The sequence below is a fragment of the Oncorhynchus keta genome, chromosome 9, assembly GCF_023373465.1.
Source record: "Oncorhynchus keta strain PuntledgeMale-10-30-2019 chromosome 9, Oket_V2, whole genome shotgun sequence".
In the NCBI taxonomy this organism is placed as follows: domain Eukaryota; kingdom Metazoa; phylum Chordata; class Actinopteri; order Salmoniformes; family Salmonidae; genus Oncorhynchus; species Oncorhynchus keta.
This window is the reverse complement of record NC_068429.1, coordinates 27,717,355-27,732,354: the sequence shown is the minus strand read 5'-3', so window position 1 is coordinate 27,732,354 and position 15,000 is coordinate 27,717,355. Positions and strand designations below refer to the sequence as shown.

Here is a 15,000-nt window from a genome sequence, read left to right as displayed (position 1 = left end):
ACGGCGTGGACGTCATCGACTCCTCCGCCCTCACCGGGGGGTTCCAGTCCTTCAGCTTCAAGACTGCTCGCCAAGGTGAGCTCAGAGAACGCACAGGCAGAAAGACACACACACACACACACACACACACACACACACAGCTGAACACATATGCATGTGAACTTTCGATAAAATTAGGCAGGAAGGGGCACACACACACGCAAACAGCTGAACACACACACACACACAAGAACACTTGCCAAGCTGAAGCAGATTGAAACACACACTTACACACATACAAAGCTGAAGACACACACATCACTGTGGTCCAACAGAAGCTCGATTTGTGTGACTGACTGTTCTTGGTGATTAATTTGCGCTCCATTCAATTGATGTGTGTTTAATTTCTTCATTCTTCATTTAGTTTGACTGTAAGAAGTCTTTGTGTCCAACAGCAAGGTCGTGTTTGGTTTGCTCAGTGACTCGGTAGGGTGGTGGCAGCACTGTGTAAATGATCTCTCTCTCTCTCTCTCTCTCTCTCTCTCTCTCTCTCTCTCTCTCTCTCTCTCTCTCTCTCTCTCTCTCTCTCTCTCCAATCCTGTCTAGAGTGGAGAGGGGCAGAGACCAGACACAGCTTTCATTTCTCATGGTCTCGCTCCCTCTTCCAGACAGAATCTCAAACACACGCACACATTCACACACACACCTCCTCCCACCACTGTTCAGCACCCCCACCCCTTCTCTACCTAGAAGAGAGGGATGACAGCACCATCGGAGGAGTGAATGTACCATCACGACCCTGTTCCTATGGCTCTGACTCATACACTCAGTAATAGTAATGACCTTCGTTGAAAAGAGCATCTGCAATATTGAGTCACCCACAGAGATATATCTATTTGTTCTATAACTATAGATGTATGATCTTCATTTAGTCACCCTGTTGCCGGAGAACTGTCCTGCAATGCAGGAAATGTAAAACGTGCAGTGTATTTAAGGTTTAAAAAGGTTTCTGAAGTTTGTCATTTTCATTTCCAATTTCAGATGTGATTTTCCCTTATGGAAAATGTATCAACCCCTACAAAAATGTCCATTACTTATAATCCACGTAATAATTCACATTTCCTGTTGCTTCAGGATTGAGATCCTACTAAGATCCCGGTATGGAGTCTCCAAAAATGAACAATCTATCCCCTTGCTCCTGTACCTCCAATACGGTCAGACACAGTCATAGTAATAATACCCTGTGTTGAACAGAGCATCTGCACTGTTGCGTCACTGGAAAAATGAGGAGAGAGAAAAAGGGTGCTGTTTCGACCCAAAGATTGAGCCCTATTTCCATGGTTGTGACACGGCTGGTCTCCTTGGCGACAGCCTCTTCAGAGAGGAGTGATAGAATTGATCACACAGCAGGAAGAAGAAAGCTGTGATTTTATTGGGGCCTTTCTCCTCCCAGAGAATTTGGGTAATACACACACAGGGTTACACACAGCCCTCTCATATTGTAGCCTACACACCAGGAGAGGAGTCTACAGTATATACTGTGCTCTGAAAATTCCTTTGGTCTCTACTGAGTTAGATAATTCAGCTTTTAGTTTTCTTGCACCTTATTTGTGGAACAATCTTCAACATTTTCTTAGCAGATTGAGGACCTTATTACTGATGAATGTGTTTGTTTGTTATGACCTTGTTTTTCTTTCCGCTTGCATTTATATTTTGATATGTGTATTTTCTGTCATTTATGTCATTCAGTCTGTCAGTGACCTTGGTCTCAGTATGACTCCCTGATAAAATAAAGGTTAAATAACAAATAGTGCACTCCTTTTGTTCAGAACCCTACAGGACATGATATAGAGTCCACGCCACATAGGGATCAAGCCAAGTAGTGAGCTATATTGAATGGAGTGCCATAGGAGATGCAAGCACACTCCATGGAGATGAGAAGGGATACAGTCTAAATGGAGCTTGGTCCTGTGATCTGCTAGCTTAAGCTTGGATGAGCATGTGAAGGTCTTTGGTCCCACCAAGTCTCAGTTATCCCATCTGCTCAACCGTTTACCCAGCTTTGGTACACCATTTACTGTATTCTTAGTAGCTACAAAGCTTGAAGTTGAAAAGATGAAGAAACTTTCCCAAGTATAACACACACACCAAGTATAAAATCTCATTAGCTCCTTCACCTCCCACTCTAGCATGGCCAGAAGCAGAGAGTTTTACACAGTTAGTCGTTGCTATGGAGAGGCTTTTGTTACAACTCTATTGCTGTGACAAGGACTTTGTGGCACCTACCTTGTCATGGTGAGGTGTTTTTAGCACCCCAGTTGCCATGGTGAAGAGATGGTCGCCGTTTGGACCAGGAAGTTATTTTGACACATATGTTGCCAAGGCTTGCCCTCCAGCTGTAATTGACATTCAGTGTGTCACATATTGGATGACTAGAGACTAACAGTTAGCACACCACTGTAGGCAAGCTATTATCAGACCTGTGTCCGAGGCCGCTAGCAGCCCAATAGTACACCAACCATGGGTAACCAATAGTTGGCATGCTGCTGTCAGCTACCACGAATGGCCCAGTGTTCATCTGTGTATACCATCATATGATAAAACTGTGATGAAAACACATTTAGAAGAGTTGTATACACCTCCAGTCTGTTAAACAGATGTGTTTTCTGGGAAAAGTACAGTATCTGACTCCTCTGGGACTCTTTTTCTTTTCCAGGCAACCCCCTGTTGATAAGCTCGTCCTTGCAACCGGACCTGACAGTGTCACGGACGTACACCAGCCCCATCTGCTTCCAGGACTCCATGGATAAAGAACTCATTTCCCAGGAGCCTTCGCTCTTCGACCCCCTGCCCGACCTCAAGGTCAAAGTTCACTCCTCCTTCATGGTGTCCCTGGGCGTGTCAGAGAGGGGGGCCGAGTACCACGCCCAGAAAGCCCACCCCCAGACCTTCCCCCGGGGGCTGGCACCCGACAACAGTGGGGTACGGGTGGAGGGGACCCTGAGAGAGAGGAGGGAGAAGAGCCTCCTTGCCCCCCACGCACCGCCTATGCCCTCCAGACCCCCTCTCAGGACGTCCGGGGTGTTGGGACACGCGGGTGGGAGGCTGGTGGTCCCTAATACAGGTTTGTTGTTCATAAGGGCGATGTAGCACACTCACACACATGTAAGCACACACACACACACCCAGGGGAACACATACACACCTGCCGGGTTGTCAGGTCTATTTAGGGCAGGTGACAGCCAGAGAGGTGACGGCCAGACAGGGCCTCTGGGGCTCTCAAATCAATGCTGTCAACAGTGCACCACACACACACACACACACACACACACACACACACACACACACACACACACACACACACACACACACACACACACACACACATACTACCACCGACACTGGAGCCCACAAACAATTACTCTCTAGAGTGCCAATCTAATCTGCCAGTAGATAAAAGTGCCACAAGGGACAGGAGACAGGAATGTGGGGCTGTGTGAGAGCGTAGTGTGTGTGTGTGTGTGTGTGCGTATATGTGTCTGTGTATCTCGTGATCATCTCCTATGTCCCCCCCCCCTCTCTCTCTCTCTCTCTCTCTCTCTCTCTCTCTCTCTCTCTCTCTGCCTGTCCCCCCCCTCTCTCTCTCTCTCTCTCTCTCTCTCTCTCTCTCTCTCTCTCTCTCTCTCTCTCTCTCTCTCTCTCTCTCTCTCTCTGTGTAGGTGTGAGTCTGTTGGTGCCCCATGGGGGGATAGCTGAGGACACTACCTGGGAGATGTACATGGTCATCAACCAGGAGGACAGCAGCAGGTGAGACACGACACACAGACATGGCACAGAGAACCTGCCTGCCTCCCTTCTTCCTTCCCTCTATTGCTCTCTCTTTCTTTTACACTTTTTTTAATCGATTTGGTGCCATTTTCACAAGTATATGGTACATTTTCACAACCCTTAGTACAAAACTCAAAACGGATCATCAAAAAGGCAATTGTTTCAAAACTGTAAGCACATTTTCAATAGACTAAGTACAACACTTTCACCAAACGTAATCAGTGTTTCATCTAGAAATGAATGTTTCACATGTTCATATGAAGTAATTGCCTTTCATAATGCAATTAGCACATTACTTTTGATATGATTATCTTCTCTTTTGTTAATAGACATTTATAGATGTAAAATACTTAATCTCACTGCTCTCATTTGATGATCACTGAAACATTTGGTAAACCTACAGTACCAGTCGAAGGTTTGGACACACCTACTCATTCAAGGGTTTTTCTTAATTTTTTTACTATTTTCTACATTGTAGAATAATAGTGAAGACATAAACACTATGCAATAATCATGTAGTAACCAAAAAAGTGTTAAACAAATCAAAATATATTTGAGATTTGAGATTCTTCAAAGTAGCCACACTTTGCCTTGATGACAGCTTTTCACAATCTTGGCATTCTCTCAACCGGCTTCATGAAGTAGTCACCTGGAATGCATTTCAATGAACAGGTGTGTCTTGTTAAAAGTTAATTAAAGGAATTTCCAAAAAAGTGTTAAACAAATCTAAATATAGCCACAGCTTTAATGACTATATATGTATATATATTTATTTGATATTGACAAAATCAGAGATTAACTGTACTTAACAATCAAAGATTTTTGGTTACAGAGATTAGCAGATGTTACAGCAGGTACAGTGAAATGCTTGCGTTTCTAGCCCCTACAGTGATACAATAAAATACCAATACGTAAATGATCCAGAATGTCCCCTATTCAGTAAACATGTATCCAAAATTAAGTTGCTAGCATTTTATGGGGGGTCACACTGCTGTAATACCGTAATACGCAGTGCATTCAGAAAGTAGTCAGACCCCTTGACTTTTTTCACATTTTGTTACGTTACAGCCTTATTACAGCCTTAGTTTTTTTCACTCTCATCAAACTACACACAATAACCCATAATAACAAAGCAAAAACAAGTTTTTAGAAATTTTAGCAAATTTATTACAAATAAAAAACTGATACTTTCACATTTGCACCTTTGTGCTTAGGGTGGTTGTCCTGTAGGAAGGTGAACCTTCACCCCAGTCTGAGGCCCTGAGTGCACTGGAGCAGGTTTTCATCAATGATCTCTCTATACTTTGCTACGTTCATCTTTCCCTCGATCCTGACTAGTCTCCCAGTCCCTGCTTCTGAAAAACATCCCCACAATATGATGCTGCCACCACCACCATGCCTCACCGTAGGGATGATACCAGCAAACTCCAAATGGGCTGTCATGTGCCTTTTACTGAGGAGTGGCTTCCATCTTGCCACTCTACCATAAAGACCTGATTGGTGGAGTTTTACGGAGATGGTTGGCCTTCTGGAAGGTTCTACCATCTCCACAGTAGAACTCTGGAGCTCTGTCAGAGTGACCATCGGGTTCTTGGTCACCTCCCTGACCAAGACCCTTCTCCCCCAATTGCTCAGTTAGGTCAGGCAGGCAGCTCTAGGAAGAGTCTTGTTAGTTCCAAACTTCTTCCATTTAAGAATGATGGAGGCCATAGTGTCCTTGGGGACCTTAAATGCTGCAGAAATGTTTTGGTACCCTTCCCCCGATCTGTGCCTCGACACAATCTTGTCTCAGAGCTCTACAGACAATTCCTTCAACCTCATGGCTTGGTCTTTGCTCTGCCATGCAACTGTCAACTGTGAGACCTTATGTAGACAGGTGTGTGTCTTTCCAAATCATGTCCAATCAATTGAATTGACCACAGGTGTACTCCAATCAAGTTGTAGAGACATGTCAAGGATGATTCATGGAAATTTGGATGCACCTGAGCTCAATTTCGAGTCTCATGGCAAAGGGTCTGAATAAATAAAGTATTTCTGTTTTTTATTTTTAATACATTTTCCAAACATTTCTAAAACCTGTTTTTGCTTTGACATTATGAGTTATTGTGTGTAGATTGATGAGAAAAATAAATGATTTAATCCATTTTAGAATAAGGTTGTAACGTAACAAAATGTGGGAAAAGTCAAGGGGTCTGAAAACTTTCTGAATGCCATTTACGTAGCAGATACTTTTATTCAAAGTGTCAACAGTCCACACATTTTTGTATGTGACCCCAATTGAACCCACAACTCCGGTGTTGCTAGTGCCATGTTCTTATGAACTGAGCCACATACAGGACCACTACAATACATCATTACAATGCAATACTGTAAAATACAATACACGATTGCAATACAGGTGGAATATGTATGATTGCCATCCACATGAGAGCACCACCCTCCATCAGGCCATGGATGAGACATGTGGTTATTTCAATCCAGAACAATGAGCATATTTAGTGTAATTTCAATAAAAACCTATGGTCAAATGCTCAAGACAGGTTTGATGCAAAGTAGTGCCTTCTAAACATTGGTTTCTTTAATTTCTTTAATTTACATTGTGAAAGAGGTCTTCAATAATCATACCTTTGATCACACATGGGATAGAAATTATGGGCATGTAATGTTCAGTCAATTTTAATGGGTAGTGCAAGTGTTCCTAATGTGAAAACAGTGTGTCACGCCCTGGCCATAGAGAGCCCTTGGGGTTCTCTATGGTGCAATAGGTCAGAGCGTGACTCGGGGGTGTTTTAGTCTAATATTTCTATGTTGGTGTGAGTATGGTTCCCAATTGGAGGCAGCTGATTATCGTTGCCTCTAATTGGGGATCATACTTAACATGGTCCTTTTCCCACCTGTGTTTGTGGGATATTGTTTTGTTTGGACGCTCGTTGATTCTTTGTTGTTTTTGTTAAGTTTCACTTTGTAATAAAGTATGTGGAACTCTATTCAAGCTGCACCTTGGTCTACTCCTTTCGACGAATGTGACACAGTGTAATGTACTGTAATTTACAGTACTGTAGAATCATACATTCAAAGGGCAGTTTTGAAACATGTATCTTTCATGTTTTGCTATTGGATTAACTGGTTGTTAAAATAACTAAATTAAGAAGATATAATTATATTGCGTTTTGGGGATTAATCCAATGTACTCATTTCACTGAGTATACTAAAACATTGGGAACACATTCCTAATATTGAGTTGCACCTCCCCTTTTGCCCTCAGACCATCCTCAATTGGTCGAGGCATGGACTCTACAAGGTCTCGAAAGCGTTCCACAGGGATGCTGGCCGATGTTGACTCCAATGCATCCCACAGTTGTGTCAAGTTGACTGGATCTCCTTTGGACGATGGACCATTTTTGGCGGGAAACTATTGAGCGTGAAAAACCCAGCAGCGTTGCAGTTCTTGATACAAACCAGTGTGCCTGGCACCTACTACCATACGTTAAAAGGCACTTCAATATTTTGTCTTACCCATTAACCCTCTGAATGGCACACATACACAATCCATGTCTCAATTGTCCTCCCCTTCATCTACACTGATTGAAGTGGATTTAACAAGCGACATCAATAAGGAGACATAGCTTTCACCTGGATTCACCTGGTCAGTCCATGTCATAGTATTTTTCATACTCAGTGTATATTTCACAGTACACTTATATTTTGGATTAGTGGTTGTGTGGTGAAAGATGTCTACAAACAAAGTGAAAGCACAATGCAAGACTGGCTGCGTTACATGTTTTACCCGTTTGGAGTTTTGTACTAAGAGTTTTTCGAATTCACCACATATTTGTGAATATAGTACCAAAGCAATAAAAATAACTGTATTCTACCGCTTCATCTCACGCTATCTCTCATCCTGTTTCACCTCTTCCTCACGCTATCTCTCATCCTGTTTCACCTCTTCCTCACGCTATCTCTCATCCTTTTTCACCTCTTCCTCACGCTATCTCTCATCCTGTTTCACCTCATCCTCACGCTATCTCTCATCCTTTTTCACCTCTTCCTCACGCTATCTCTGCCACTTTTTAACACCCAAACTCACACATGGATGTATGCAAGCTCACACACACATACTATACACACACCCCCACATGAGCATGCACACACACACACATTCCCACATACAAACACACACACACACACTCCGCCCAGCATGCGGCCTTAGCTCATCTTGCACACTCTACAGGGGAGGACAAGATGTGTCAGGAATAGGCTTTCAGTTGCAGAACAGCCCTGCAGATTGCAGCATGGCCCTGAACAACTGGCTCAGCAGACAGAGCTGTGTCTTCTCCATTCTGGGTCTTTACGTTTAAGCATGACACCATCTCCTTCCTGTGTGACTGGTTAAAGCTGTGAATGTTAAATGTTCAGTGTAGAGGCAATCTGCCATTGTTTGGCATTTGGTCAGGTAGAACAAGACAGACAAATAGAGAGTCCAGGTGACTATTGCCTGCTATGGAGAGCCCATAGCCGTGACTTAGCTATCAAGACTTTCACCAAGCTATTACTCAAGGCTGAGATGGCACGACAGATAAAACATGTTCACAACAAATGTAATACTGTTGACTTTTCTCAGAGGCTTCAATACATTTTTTTGCCACCAGGAGTCAGTGTTCTTGCACCTGTTAATTTGTGATTTCCTTGCACACCAAAAATCGCAAATCACAAATACATCTGTATGAAAACATCCCAACAAGTTATCACCCCTGACAACCAGTTTAACCCCAGCTGGACCCTTCAAGGAAATACCCTTTCGACTAGGAGTTGAAAATAAGTGACATTGAATTTCAATCAAATTGAGATACAATCCCTTTCACCCCCCTCTTTCTCCTTCCTCCTCCTCAGAGTACCCCAGAGGCTTCTGGGTAGCGAGGGTAAAGATAGGGATCAAAGGTCACCTATAGTTTACGCCTCAGAGCTTAGGAGTGGACTGCCTGTCTCTGTCCTGTGAGGTGTGTGCTACTCTGAACACTCTCTAATCTCCCTGAGCCCCCTCCTTTAGGTTCCTGCCTGGTCCCGATAAGGCTGCTTGCTGTTTACTTCCTGCCTGGTGTTAGAGGGAGACCGGGGGGGGGCACCTCTGATCTCACTGAGCTGTCAATCACAGCCCTATCTTTTGACAAGCATTTGGAGAGACCCTGGGAGAAATTGTATCTTTTATTCCTATTCAATCTTCAGACCAAAGCCATCTACATGAGGCAGTTGGCGGTGGCTCTCCACTCAGCTGCAGAATAGGAATTGATCAGCTCAGCCTTGGCGGCTCCAGGGCTGCATTATGGAGACTGAGATGAGAGGCTTTTCCTCTCCAGGCCTTATTGGGTTCTCTTTGTGTCTGCGGAGTCTCCACACTGCAGGGTGTTAGTGCCTTGCCCCATAGCACTCACTTCTGTCATCATGAAGTGCTTTGAGAGACTAGTCATATCATATCACCTCTACCTTTTCTGACACCCTACACCCACTTCAATTTGCTTACTGCCCCAATAGATCCACAGACGATGCAATTTCTCTGCACACTGCCCTATCCCATCTGGACAAGAGGAATACCTATGTAAGAATGCTGTTAATTGACTACAGCTCAGCATTCAACATCAAAGTACCCTACAAGCTCATCATTAAGTTCGAGGCCCTGGGTCTGAACCCCACCCTGTGCAACTGGGTCCTGGACTTCCTGACCGGCCGCCCCCAGGGCCTCAAAAACAGCTTATATCTCAAGGCCATCAGACTGTTAAACAGCAATCACGAGCACATTAGAGGCTGCTGCCTATATAAATAGACTTGAAATCACTGGCCACTTTAATAAATGGAACACTAGTCACTTTAATCATGTTTACATATTTTGCATTACTCATTTGTACAGTTGAAGTTTACAAATACCAAATACATTTAAATTTCTCACATTTAATCCTAATAAAAATTCCCTGTCTTCAGTCATTAAGGATCACCACTTTATTTTAAGTGTGGCATTTTGATTGGTTGTGTTTGGAAAAGGAAAGCAAGTCACTTCCTGTTAGATTTTTGTGTTTCAGGTAGAGAATTGTGTGTAGTGTTTTGAAAAAAAGTGTTTTATGCAATTGGCAAATGATTCAAAGGCTGAGAAATAGCTTATGGTTTTGGATATTTACTGTGTAGTTTTGCACTTTGAGTGAGAGGTTTCAAAAATCGTGTGACATGAAAATATTTTGTGTGTAAGCAGTTGGAAAAAAGTGTAATTGATTGCATTTTGGGACCTTGACCTATAAGCATGATGTGCCTGAGAGATCTCAACCATTAGATCAATCAACAGTCAAATCATTCCAATTCATAATATTGGCAATGAAAAGATGCCCTCCTCCAACATGGTGTCATTGTTTCTAAGATGTCCTTTATACAGTTGAAGTCAGAAGTTTACATATACCATATAGCAAATACATTTAAATTCCGTTTTTCACAATTCCTGACATTTAATCCTAGTAAAAATTCCCTGTCATAGGTCAGTTAGGATCACCACTTTATTTTAAGAATGTGAAATGTCAGAATAATAGTAGAGAGAGAGTGATTTGTTTCAGCTTTTCTTTCTTTCATCACATTCCCAGTGGGTCAGAAGTTTACATACACTCAATTAGTATTTGCTAGCATTGCCTTTAAAATAGTTTAACTTGGGTCAAACGTTTCGGGTAGCCTTCCACAAGCTTCCCATAATAATTTGGGTGGATTTTGGCCCATTCCTCCTGACAGAGCTGGTGTAACTGTGTCAGGTTTGTAGGCCTCCTTGCTCGCACACGCTTTTTCAGTTCTGCCCACAAATTTTCTATGGGATTGAGGTCAGGGCTTTGTGATGGCCACTCCAATACCTTGACTTTGTTGTCCTTAAGCCATTTTTCCACAACTTTGGAAGTATGCTTGGGGTCATTGTCCATTTGGAAGACCCATTTGCGACCAAGTTTAACTTCCTGACTGATGTCTTGAGATGTTGCTTCAATATATCCACATAATATTCCTCCCTCATGATACCATCTATTTTGTGAAGTGCACCAGTCCCTCCTGCATTAAAGCACCCCCACAAAATGATGCTGCCACCCCCGTGCTTCACAGTTGGGATGGTGTTCTTGGGTTGGAAGCCTCCCCCTTTTTCCTCCAAACATAACGATGGTCATTATGGCCAAACAGTTTTATTTTTGTTTCATCAGCCCAGAGGACATTTCTCCAAAAAAGTATGATCTTTGCCCCCATGCGCAGTTGCAAACCGTAGTCTGGCTTTTTTATGGCGGGCTTGGAGCAGTGACTTCTTCCTTGCTGAGCGGCCTTTCAGATTATGTATTATATCGTTTTACTGTGGATATAGATACTTTTGTACCTGTTTCCTGTAGCCTCTTTACAAGATCCTGTGCTGTTGTTCTGGGATTGATTTGCACTTTTCGCACCAAAGTACATTCATCAATAGGAGACAGAATGCTTCTCCTTCCTGAGCGGTATGACGGCTGCGTGGTCCCATGATGTTTATACTTGCATATTATTGTTTGTACAGATGAACATGGTACCTTCAGGCTTTTGGAAATTGCTTCCAAGGATGAACCAGACTTGTGGAGGTCTACGATTTCTTTTCTGAGGTCTTGGCTGATTACTTTTGATTTTCCCATAATATCAAGCAAAGAGGCACTGAGTTTGAAGGTAGGCCTTGAAATACATCCACAGGTACACCTTCAATTGACTCAAATGATGTCAATTAGCCTATCAGAAGATTTTAAAGTCATGAAATTTTCTGTTTAAAGGCACAGTCAACTTAGTGTATGTAAACTTCTGACCCACTAGAATTGTGATACTGTGAATTATAAGTGAAATAATCTGTCTGCAAACAATTGTTGGAAAAATTACTTGTGTCATGCACAAAGTAGATGTCCTAACCGACTTGCCAAAACTATAGTTTGTTTACAAGACATTTGTGGAGTGGTTGAAAAACGAGTTTTAATGACTCCAACCTAAGTGTATGTAAACTTCCGACTTCAATTGTATGTATGGTGTTCCATTCTACTATATCTTAGTCTATGCCACTCTGACATTGCTCGTCCATATATTTATATATTCTTAATTGTATTCCTTTACTTAGATTTGTGTGTATTGGGTATATGTTGTGAAATTGTTAGATATTACTGCACTGTCGGAGCTAGAAACACAAGCATTTCACTACACTCGCAATAACTTCTGCTAAACACGTGTATGTGACCAATAAAATGTGATTTAATTTGATTTGGATGCCTTGGTGGGGACCGGGGGTATAAGATGGCATTGAGAGATCAGGATAGCAATAAGCATTCTGAGTTAGAAGCACTGAGTTGAGTTGGAAAGTTAGTGGTGAGAGGAATTGCAGAGCCTAATCCTGAACACACACAGAAAAGTTGTCTGTCCTTCAGTGTTGTTAATGTAATATGTTTGTAGCAGAAGTAGTGCACAGAGCTAGCTTCATCTGATGAATCACTTTGCTCAAAACCTCCAGCTTTAAAGCCTTGGCTTTGACTCAGCGAGCTAGCAAGGTCTTGTTGTGCACTGATAACCTGAGCTTGAAACTGTGGGGAACAGTGCATGATATCCAAGGTTGTTATGTTGTTGTTTGTTTTTCTAAATGGAACAATGAAACTCCCACAGGGTGTTAGTGCGTTGGAGTGTTATTCTTTGATGCTTGTCAGGCCACCACAGTACAGCCCACCTGAACACAAGGTCAGGAGACCTCTGTAGCGATCTGATAGGTGACAGAGTGTGAATGAGAGATAGGGTGAAGGGTGTGGAAGGGAACGTGTTTGTGACAGAGGATGGAGGTGTGAGAGGAGGAGTTGCTGTAGACTCGGGATGAAAGCTCTAGAGTGAAATAAGGAGTGTTAATTAGGGGATGGCCTTCAGTAGAGCATCTCTCTGTTTGCAATCATATTACTATTCATTTTACTGTGTTTACGGAAGCTAATTTATGCCCGATAAATTGTAGTCTATTTATTTGTTATTTTAAGTGTATGTTTTAAGAATAAGCGTTTTTGTGTATCACAGAATATCAGTCAGTATAACAATGCCAAACCTCTCTCTGAGTGCAGTCAAATCATTCCAATCCATTAATGAAATAAAAGCCTATTACATCGATAACCCAAAGTCACCCTACTTGATCCACCTCTCAGACTAATTCAATTGTCTTTGTTCCCATCAGAACCATGAAAAATGTATAGTTTTTACTATTTTTAAGCTCCGAGTCGTGTTTTCTTTGAAAAACAAACAGCTTTATTCTCCTCTATTCAGGCTAATTATCAGAGTCCAATCTGCAGGTGACCTTGATGCTCCTCTGGTGACTGGGCCTGATTACCATATACATACTCACTCACACACACACACTCACACACACACTCACACACACACACACACACACACACACACACACACACACACACACACACACACACACACACACACACACACACACACACACACACACACACACACACACACACACACACACACACACACACACACACACACACACACACACACACACAGCACAGCACAGCTGCAGGATTTCACCTCTGTTGGCTGATTTATTCTGTATTTTTAGATGCGAGATCACAACCACTGTCAATGTTTAACTGTTGATTGCTTTCATTGGAACAATGGAGACAAATTGGACACAATAGGCAGTGAAAGCACACTGGTAATTAGCAAAGAAATAAATAACGATAAAGCAGAGTGGTGAAAATCCGGCGGCGAGCGAGGTTGTTCACACTATTTGTTCACACAATATCATGTTTAACTGATATTTGAGAGTGTGTGTGTCTGTGTGCGTATGTGTATGCGTGTATCTGTGTTTGTGTTTGAGTGTTTGTGTGTGTGTGTATGTATTTGTGCATATATCTTTAATCTCAGTTTAGCCGACACAGTAGAACGCTACCCAAACAGCCCTGTTTGTGATGTTTCACTCAACAACAACACACAGTTGTCCTCATCCCCTCATTAAAGTGTCCAGTTAATCAGTTTAGCTGAAATCACTCCTCTGGCGCTGCCTCTGGTTCCTAATCTGACCTGTCACTAAGGACGAGGCAGGAGACGCTAGCTTGGCCCTTTGACAGCAGGGGATAGCAGCGTCACTCTACCTACCGTGAGATTGACCCCCAGGCCCACAGCAGCAGGACTGACGGATGGCTGAGACTCAAATAGTATGAAATCAAGCAGACATCAGTTTTCATTGCACGCTAGGCCTTAGAAGTCTGTGTAGTAGTGTAGGCCCTTCTGGACTGAAGGCAGGATTGGCAGCCCATAGAAAAGTTTGAGTGTTCCTAAGAATAGAACCTTCTTCTAGCGTTTCTTTTCCCCCTGTGTTCCTCAAATGAAGCCATGACCCACTGTTTAGAAGCATGCCCTATTTTTATGTTCCTTTCATGTTCTCTGTCTGTGGAGTTTGGAGAGGTATTTACTCTGTGTGTTGTCAGAGTCTAGAACCTCCATATTTCTGCATGTGTCTTTTCTGCAGTACCCTATCAGAGGAGAGCCAAGAGGTCCTGCTGAGCCCAGAGGTCACCTATGGTCCGCCGGGCCTCGACCTCTCCTGCCCCGTCGCCATGACAATAGCCCACTGCGCTGAGTTCGCCACCGACAACTGGAACATCCGGCTCAAAAGGCAGACACAGGATAACAAGTGGGAGGTGAGGGTGTCCTGAAAACATTTCAGAGCATTTAGAGAAACAATAAAAATGTTATCTGCGCTTAACTGTGTTAAAGACTCTGTGTAACTTCAAATTAATATTGTAACTTTCCCTTTATAATATCTTTGAGATTATTTAACCGTAGTTAAACCGGAGTAAACACATTCAAATGTGTTCCAGATGTTACCATCGCTGGCTGCTGTATTCAAAACTGTCCTTTGCTTATGTACCGTCTATTTCAAATGTTACGGTTATTTTCCACAACTTTGCTTGCTGCGTGGGCTGTGTGCAAGGAAAATGCCACCTAATATGCACACAACAAATGAAACATTTTCAAACACTAGACTGAGACAACAGTTGATTTAGATTTCTTTGTTCCACACACTTGATTTCTTTGTTCCAAAGGTACTATGTAGAACCTTAGAAGGTTCTTCAGCTGTCCCCATAGGAGAAACCTTTGAAGAACCCTTTTTGGTTCCAGGTAGAACCATTTTGATTC

At 42.7% G+C, this 15,000-nt stretch overlaps 1 protein-coding gene across 3 annotated transcripts in view; it reads left to right on the top strand.

The window, feature by feature from the left end:
• Nucleotides 1–15,000, top strand: part of LOC118388077 (netrin receptor UNC5D-like) — a 321,459-nt gene that overhangs the window by 288,853 nt on the left and 17,606 nt on the right. For all 3 annotated transcript variants that reach the window (XM_052525607.1, XM_052525608.1, XM_052525606.1), the window contains 4 exons: nucleotides 1–75; nucleotides 2,696–3,103; nucleotides 3,699–3,786; nucleotides 14,330–14,501. The exon at nucleotides 1–75 is cut by the window's left edge and continues 111 nt beyond it. In XM_052525607.1, coding sequence (XP_052381567.1) covers nucleotides 1–75; nucleotides 2,696–3,103; nucleotides 3,699–3,786; nucleotides 14,330–14,501 — 743 coding nt within the window. The remainder of the gene's footprint in view (nucleotides 76–2,695; nucleotides 3,104–3,698; nucleotides 3,787–14,329; nucleotides 14,502–15,000) is intronic.